Source organism: Melospiza georgiana, chromosome 22 (assembly GCF_028018845.1).
Source record: "Melospiza georgiana isolate bMelGeo1 chromosome 22, bMelGeo1.pri, whole genome shotgun sequence".
Taxonomy (NCBI): domain Eukaryota; kingdom Metazoa; phylum Chordata; class Aves; order Passeriformes; family Passerellidae; genus Melospiza; species Melospiza georgiana.
The window spans coordinates 6,702,442-6,711,206 of record NC_080451.1 but is presented as its reverse complement, the minus strand read 5'-3'; the positions used below and the strand labels follow the sequence as shown (position 1 = coordinate 6,711,206).

The 8,765-nt window shown below is 45.4% G+C and overlaps 1 protein-coding gene across 1 annotated transcript; it reads right to left on the bottom strand.

Annotated features, from left to right (window-relative positions):
- Positions 1 to 215: 215 nt before the first annotated feature.
- On the bottom strand, positions 216 to 8,107 carry MIIP (migration and invasion inhibitory protein). The gene is made up of 11 exons (XM_058039377.1): positions 8,028 to 8,107; positions 6,496 to 6,648; positions 6,209 to 6,380; positions 5,209 to 5,670; positions 4,477 to 4,579; positions 3,939 to 4,050; positions 3,691 to 3,749; positions 3,138 to 3,267; positions 2,275 to 2,371; positions 1,428 to 1,535; positions 216 to 450 (listed from the first exon to the last, which is right to left on the bottom strand). Exons 3-11 carry the CDS (start codon positions 6,377 to 6,379, stop codon positions 379 to 381), a joined length of 1,314 nt encoding a protein of 437 aa, XP_057895360.1. The 5' UTR covers position 6,380; positions 6,496 to 6,648; positions 8,028 to 8,107; the 3' UTR covers positions 216 to 378.
- Between the last annotated feature and the right edge of the window lie 658 nt (positions 8,108 to 8,765).

Genomic DNA, 8,765 nt, shown 5'->3' with positions numbered 1-8,765 from the left:
CCCTGGCATTCAGAGTTAGTGCTATGCTGCTGGTGACTCAGTTGAGGATGCACCAATGATCCAATGATGCACACATGACTTTATCCAGCCCTGGCTGGGACACTTCATGCAGCTCTCAGCAGCTGTAAAAGGCAAAAAATGCAAAGTGAACACAGTGACTGTGCAAACTCAGATCTATGTATTGGCTGCTCACATAAGCACATGACTATGAAAACTGGGGAAAATCTGTCCAAAGATTTATTTTTATCCAAACTGCTTTGTTTCTGAGTTGTTTCCACGTGCTGTGCTCATCCCTTCCACAGGCAGTCATGATCCAGAGTGTTGAGGGGATCTGAGCTGAGGGCTGCTGCCTGCTGTCCTGGTTTGCTCTGCTAAACCTCAGGTGTGCCAAGTGAGGCAGTGCAGGACCTTGTCAGTTCTGGCTTCTCCTGACAATCTGGACACTGGATCCTGAAATCCAAATAAAGAGGATATTAATCAAAGAATGCCAAAGTGACTTTCCCCATTTTGATGAAGACTGGTGAGCTGAACAGGCTTTTGCCTGTTACTGAGCTCCATTTGCATTTTGTCTCTGTGCACACCAGTCAGCAGAAGAAAAACTTTTCCCAGTAGTGATAAGGAGATACTCTTCCAGGCATTTTTGTTTGCTCAGCCCTCAATAATCACACCCTTTAGAGATGGGGCTGCAATTTCCATTTGTGCAACTCCCAACTGTCACCACCGTATTTTCTGAAAAATCCCTTTTTGTATAATTAAATAAATAAATAATTAAAATAAAAAGAAACTGTGTTGAGCTGTCTGGGAAAACTCAGGAGGTTCTTCTGTGTTCAGCCTTGGCTGTGAACTCTGCCCATCTTCAGGATCTGTTCTTCAGCTCAGTCTACAGCCAACATCTGGTGTCACCATTTGTGGTATTTTCAGGGTTCCTCGTGGCAGGAAGGAAATTATGAATCTGACTCCATGTTCTTAAAAGGCTAATTTATTATTATATTATATTATATTATATTATATTATATTATATTATATTATATTATATTATATTATATTATATTATATTATATTATATTATATTATATTATGGAATGCTATACTAAATTATACTAAAGAATAGAGAAAGGATACTGAAGGCTTAATAAGATAATGATGAAAACTCATGACTCGCCAGAGTCCCAACACAGCTGGACTGTGATTGGTCATTAAGTAAAAACAATTCACATGAAACCAATGAAACAATCACATGTTGGATAAACAATCTCCAAACCACATTCCAAAGCAGCAAAACACAGGAGAAGCAATCAGATAATTATTGTTTTCATTTTTCTCTGAGGCTTCTCAGCTTCCCAGGAGAAGAATCCTGGCAAAAGGATTTTTCAGAAAATATGATGGTGACACCCAGCATCTCCTGGGACTCTGGAGGCTGTGCTTACCAGGTGAGGGTAGGGAGAAGGTTTCTCTTCCAGTGAGGCTCTCAGATCCAAACTGCTGAGTAGGGTGCTGCTGGAAGGAACCATGTTTTCCCAGCCAGCCAGGCAATGCTGTGAAAAAAAGTGGGAATTTTTTTCCCTTTTTTATCTATTGTGGCCTGTTATTGCTTAGAAGTAGCTTCTGCATAACTGAGTAATTAATCTATTGTTTTTATATGACTACAGGAAATAAATGAAATCTTAAACAAAAGAGAATTAAACAGTTCTCTTCCACTTTTCTAAACTGATCTTTCACTCTGAGAACTCAAGCACCTGACCCCTCTGAACCTGTCTCAGCTGACTCATCCAGTTCCCTAAACCACAAAACTGAGCTTCCTCCCACCTCTTCCCTGGAAATCTCCAGGCCAGGGTTAGGTTAAACTAACAACACTGCCCGCAGCATTGACTGGAATGGAACACAGGACCAGCAACACAACAGCAGTTTTAAATCCACCCTTGCCACTACTGATTTTGTGAATACTTTATGTAGACACTTGCCTTGCAGACTTATTAATGTCTGTGGAAACAAACACAGGTACTCTTAGCTATGTTGAGAGGTAAGTGCCTGAAACAAGTCAGCCAAATCTCCACATGGCATTTCCTTTTGTGCAGTGTAAAGCACTGGAAATATGTCATACACCAAGGCATTAACTCAGAACACCCCAAAGGATGTTCTGGCTATCTCACTGATGCTTATCAAAAATTTTAATGGAAACTCTGCCAAGGGAATAAATCCCAGATTCTCTTTCCTTCTTGCTATAAAGCAAGGACCAGCTGGGGTTGTGCCTTCAGCAGGGAGGCAGTGACTTACCGAGGACAGTGCAAAGTCATCTGCTGGCTGGAAGCTCCTCCTGCGATGGGCTCGGTACCTGTGGGCTGGCAAAAGGGCCCCCCTGGGAATGCTCACCCTGGAACCACACAAGGGAATCACAGAATCACAGAATCATGAGGTTGGAAGAGATCTTTAAGATCATCGAGTCCAACCCATGCTCCAACACCTCACCTAGACTCTAGCACCAAGTGCCATGTCCAGGCTTTGTTTAAGCACATCCAGAGATGGTGATTCTACCCCTCCCTGGGAAGAGCATTCCAGAACTTTATTATTCTTTTGGTGAAAAATTTCTTCCTAATATCAAACCTGTACCTTCCCTGGTGTAGCTTGAGACTGTGTCCTCTGTCAGAGACCAACCCCACCTGTCCCCAACCTCCCTTCAGGAGAGCAATAAGGTCACCTCTGAGCCTCCTCTTCTCCAGGCTAAAACAGCTCCAGCTCCTTCAAACATTCCTCACAGGGCTTGTGTTCCAAGGAAGTAGGAAGTTGTAGGAAGTAACTGCCCACACCTCTGGCCCAGGGAATCTGCATGCCTTCCCACTCAGAATCCAAGGGTCTAACCCCAAAGTGAACCAAGTGAACCATTTTGGATTAGGGCAGTAGACACTTTACATGTACATTCAGATTCTGGATCAAATTCAGACAAAACATGCATTTCTCATTGATTTCAAGACTTATAGGAAAGATCAGTAAGGAGTTTCTAAGCAAGAGATCTCTGCCTTGAAAACAGCAACCTTCTACAGAACTGTTGGGATGCTCTTTTCTCCTACACCTGATCAGATTTTCTTCCCTATATTTTTTTCTTGATTTGTGCACATTACAAAGCAGGAATTCTTATTTACCTGACATGGGTTGGCTCCTTCAGAGTCCCTGGGGGCTGGTGGCTACGTGGGATCTTACACACAGGGCAGGCAGCTTCTGAATCCACAGGGATGGTGAAGAGACGCTCGTTCAATCCATAGCAGTAAACACCTGCACAGAGCAACAAACTTTCATCAGGTTTCTTGTTTGTCACAAGGTCCCTGAACCCAGCCAAAAAAGCTGTGTTCTATCACAGCACCACATCTGCATTCTATAAAAAGAGCTGCTTTTCCTGAAATATCTTATACATTTCCTGTCCCCAAGTAAGTTCCTAAAAAGCAAAACCAAAACTTCAACCTCTTCAATTTAGAAACAGAACATCAGCCAATTACAAGAAACCCCAACAAATTAAAATGACACTGAGAGTGGATCCCTAGAAGACTCAATTATCTTTGGTATCTTTGATTCTGGTTGAAAAGCTGTAGCTGAAAATAACACATTCTTGCTGGTCTTGCATGACGTGGTGCTCTCTCAGGTACAGACTGCTTAGTTCTTTATTCACAGAAATTGCATTAGGAAGAAATATGATCTTACACTTATGAGAACCAATTATCAAATCCAGTTCTTGTTCAGGACCTGTGTAATCCTCGGGCCTACAGAAACACACAAGAAAATCAGTCAGTGACAGAGGGCTGGCCCTCTGAACAGCACTGCACACATGACTGAGAGGTAAATAAAGACCCTCACAATGTCCTGCTCCAATCAGATTATGCTTATCATTACTACAGGGATTACTAAGGGATTGAACATTGCTGTTTCAGCCCTTCCCCATCCCCACTTACTCCAGGTGCTGCTGGTGAATGCAGGTTTCTCTGTTGGACTGTCGGAACTCCTGCAGCTCAGCAAAGTATTGCTCAGATTTTTCTGTTACTGGAGACTTTGTATCAAGAAGCCCTGAGAATACCAAGGAAAGAGAATGATTTAATGATTTTCAATGATTTACAAAATTTGGGAAAGTACCAAAGCAAGCCTCACAAGATACTGTCCAAACAAAATAATAACAATGAGAAGGGCAGAGCATGTCAAGCCAGAGATTTACTGTATGGTTTGGGTCCTTATTGCATTAATTCATTCCAGGTATTTGCTATCCCTTCTGACCTCACCAGGCTTTGCCATTTGCTGCCTGAATTCCCACATCACTGCCACCTCACCTCTAGTCTGGAGAGGGGCCTCAGACAAAGCTGCAGCCCCTCTGCTGGGACCTGCTCCATTGGCCCTAGGACAGCAGTTCCATCACACCCCAAAGGGATCACAAACTGTGTTTTAACTCTGAATATCACCACACCACTCTGAAAGCTCTGCTTCAGAGTTAGGATTCACCTGCAATCCAGTCATAGCCCAGGAAAGGATGGGCAGACCAGCTGCTGACAGGTATGGCATCTTCTTCATGGTCAGGCTGGAAAGTCACACGGCGAGTTTCCTTCTGAAAGAAAACAATTAATAACAACTTCTAATCACCTGACAGGACATTCAAAAGCACAGCTGAGGAAACAACCAGAAGCTGTTCAGATGGGACAGCTGTGGCTGAGTTTGAGACTGGATTCCATCTATGCCCCTCCCAGTAATTTGCTCACCAGCTCTTTGCCTTGTCAATAAATAAAACAGAAAGAGGAGACAGGGACTTGCCAAATAAAGCAGGATTTTTCAAAGCTTTAAACAAAATGCTGAGCTGCATCACACATCACCAAAGAGAAGGCAACCTGTGCTGCCATGGAGGATGATCACAGCCAGGGCCTGCCCTTCATGCCTAAGGAGACAAACTGTGGAACAGCAGCACTGCAGCTGCCTGCTCTCCCTCAGCATGGGGATGGCATCTGCACAAGCCAGACAACACTTCCCAGTGAAATGTTACAGATTTCTGGTCTTTCAGTTCACTGGCTCAGGAAAGCAGGGCCTGAACAAACTGCCAACAGCTGCTACAGCTGGGAACAGCTCTGACCCCAAATTTCCAACTCATACAGTGGGAACAGGGGAGGTAACATCCACCCAGCCCTTCCTCCTCATCATTCTGCTGACTCAGGAAAATAAGAATAGCATTGGTTTAACATTTACCTTCAAGTCTTTGGACTGAGGCATCAGCAAGACTGATTTAGGGCCGTGGGGCTCTCTGATGACCATGTGCTGCTCACCAGTCTCTTTATTTTGCACTCTGCTCAGCGATAGCCCTGGATGACACTTCTCATGGAAACCATGCAGCAGAGCAGACTGTTTTCTGTTCTCTCCATGCCCCAGGAAGGAGGATTCTTTCTCTGGACTTCCTTGAGCACCACCATCCCCATCCACTCTGGAATCTTCTCTGCCACACATGACTGCAGACATTGGCATAACATTCTTCTCTTTCCCAGGGAAGTTGGAATCAAGACCTGCTCCTTCCTGTGCCTTCACTTGTTGTTGCTGCACCCCTCTGGCACTGCTGCTGTGTTCAGGAGATGAACTGAGGGCTGGGCCAGCTCTGGGCTCCACAGACACCTTTATTCCAGGCTCAGATTTTACTGCATCAGCCTGATTTTCCTCCTGTAAGGACAGACTCTCTTAACACATTATCACCAGTCAGACTACAAACACCTTTTGTAAGAACATTTCACTCACTAAATCAATCTCTCTTTCTAGTCTGTTCACTCCTTTAAATTCCTGCAGGGGAAAAAGAAAAATCCTTATGTTCTGGAGAGTGTAAGAAAGAGATCCAGTGGAAGAGATCCACTTCCAATGGAAGCTTTTCCCTAAATGTAGCTCTTCCCAATTTCAGGAACCATTGAACTTTCAGCCCTTGTGCTTAGAAGAAACAGAAGGATTTTGTTCCACAATGCTCATTCCTATTTTAGAAAAAGAAACTTGCCTTTCTTAGGCAGGAACTAATCTCCAAACCCAGGAGAACAGATTGAGACCACAGAGTAAACAACAACCAAGAGACTTTTCTAACAGACTCCATATTCCACATACCACTTTCTAAGAACTCTTCCATGTCCATATGTCTCCTTGAGCACACCAAACCACAGGCAGAGCTGCTGTCTGTCATAGAGGCCCATCTGCTCCCTGAATTTCTAGCACATACCACTCTCCTGGACAAGGGGATCAATCTCTCAGCAGATGCAATGCCATGATGAGATGCTGGAAGGAGATGCTTTCTGGGAAGTTCTTTTCTCATCTTCTCCTGCTTCATTCTCAGCCTCTGCAGAAGGTCCTGGCTGGCCTGGCGCAGCCTCATCATGAGCTCTACGTCCATCCTACAAAAATATTTTAATGTAAAGCCAGAAGGAGAGTGAACTACATGAATTCACTACATTAAGTGAAGCAGCAGACACACTTTTTTCAGGGGACTTTTCCTAAAAAAATACTTACAGCTGTTGAAATGTTGATTCTTGCTCCTGAGAAATCAGCCAGTCTCAAAACTCCTTATGCTCAGAACCAGCACCACAAGATGCCTCTCTCCCCTTGGATAAACTGCCAAATATTTTCCACTCAGAAACTGGGAACTGACTAAACGAGGAAACACTGACAGAGGAAACAGCAAACATGAAAAATTCACATTAAAAAGCTCAATAAGAGACATTTCGTTTAGAGGCTGTTATTTAGGACATACTTATGCAATTCTGCTGTAATGTTCTTTCGAAGCATTGAAATTTATATTGTGATAATACCAGGATGCTTGTAAATTCGAAGTGTAACTAATTAACATGAATATATCTGCTACATCCAAAAGAAATACAGAGTCAAAGCTGTCCTCCATGTTCCCTGGCTAGGAAGGCTCCAAAAGGCTCAGCTGTGACACAGGACTACAGTTCAGGCAATTCCAATCCCACAAATTAATTAAATTAAATCCCACAAATGGATGCCCTTTTATTAGAAGAGGGAGGTGAAAAGGAGTTAATAATCAGATAAATAAATAAAACCTATTTTGACCGAAAGGCTGTCACGCTGTTCAACATCTTTACAATATCACAAGTGCCTCTAAATTTGCAGAAAGTGGATTTTAAAATAAAACAGCTGCAAGCACTAAACCAAACTCCCACACTGCTTTTGGCTAGACTGATAAATTATGTTCTAAAGAAGACTTTGTGTTTCTCTGGGACTTTTGTTCTAAAGGATCCCCAAAACCTTCTGCAAAGCTCATCTAATTTGTGTTTGCATCTGCTACCTTGGCAACTGGACATGAGGAATCAAATGCACATGTGATACAACAGCAGTGGGAAGAATCAAGAGCACTGCTAACTATCAACAAACTACAACATCTCTTTGTTACAAAAAATAAGGGAGACGTGCATTACATAACATAAAACAGAAATATCAGTGTTGAGGCATTAAATTTGAGACAATTTGGAAAAAACAGTAGTTCTCACAGCCTTCACAGGACAAAGCTAATAGATTTGATGAGCATCCACTCATTATTGCTTATCAGAAAGCAAATACTCGGAAAATAACATCAGTCAGGGGACTTTCTGGAAGGGTTTTACCAGATGAGGTCCGCTCTTGGCATAATCTACAAATCCTTCATGTCCAGCCCCGGGGGCTCAGGTTTATGAAACTGCTGCAAAGTGAAATCTTTCTGAAAAGGAGCTTGGCCTCCCGCAGTTAATAAACAACGGTTGTGTGGGGAGCTGAGAACCCCGCGAGGGGGGTGTTTAAACTGCGCGCTGCTTCTGCACAGATGCGCTGGTTCGGACCGCCAATGCTCACAAGCGAGAGCCCGAGCACTGTAAAATTGTAAAATTGTAAATTTCCCCTTTCCTATCCGAGAGGCCGGTCCGGCAGCGATCGGTGAACTCTTCCTTCCCTCCCTCCCTCCCCGGCAGCCCGCGGGTCCCGCCCGGCCCTGCGGCCCCGGGGCTGAGGCGTTCAAAGTCCCCGCGCCGGCCCCGCGTTCCCCGGCCCACCTGCGCCGCCCCCGCCGCTCCGGGGCTGCCCGCCCGCTCCGGGAGCCGGGGGATGCCCGCCCAGCTCCAGCCGCCGCCGGGATTCCCCCGGGCGGCCCCGGCGCGGCCGTTCGAGCAGGCGGGCCCGCCCCACGGCTCCCGGCATGCGCGGGGCCTGCACGGCCCGTAGGAAGCGGGGTAGGGCTGGGGACAGGGCCCTGGCTCGGCCCGGCCGCGGGTGGAGCTCCGGACAGAGCCCTGGAGCGACCCTGAGGGGCCTGCCCGGCTCGGGACAGAGCCCTGGACCGGCCCGGCTGCTGGAGGCGGGGTAGAGCTCGGGACAGAGCCCTGGTGTGACCATGCAGGACCTGCCCGGCCCGGGACAGAGCCCTGGCACGACCGTGAGGGGCCTGCCCAGCTCGGGACAGAGCCCCAGCACGATCCTGCTCCCAACGCTGTGTCGGAAGGGTTGTGTACCCCCTGCACCTCCACAGACCAAGGAGTTGTTTTTGAAAGGAATAGAGGATTTGTTTTTACAAACCAGCTGTTGTCTACTGGTAGATAAAACCAGCACTGGGACATAAAAGAAACAATGGGAAGGATTCCACTCATTGACTAATGGAAAGAGATATTTGCTTTTATGAATAAACTTTAGTTTTGTTGATAAATGAAATTGGACACTGAGCGATGAAAGAAACAATGGGGAAGAAAAACCCCTAAATTCTGCAAGAATTAAAAATGAAAAGGGAGGGTTGTACA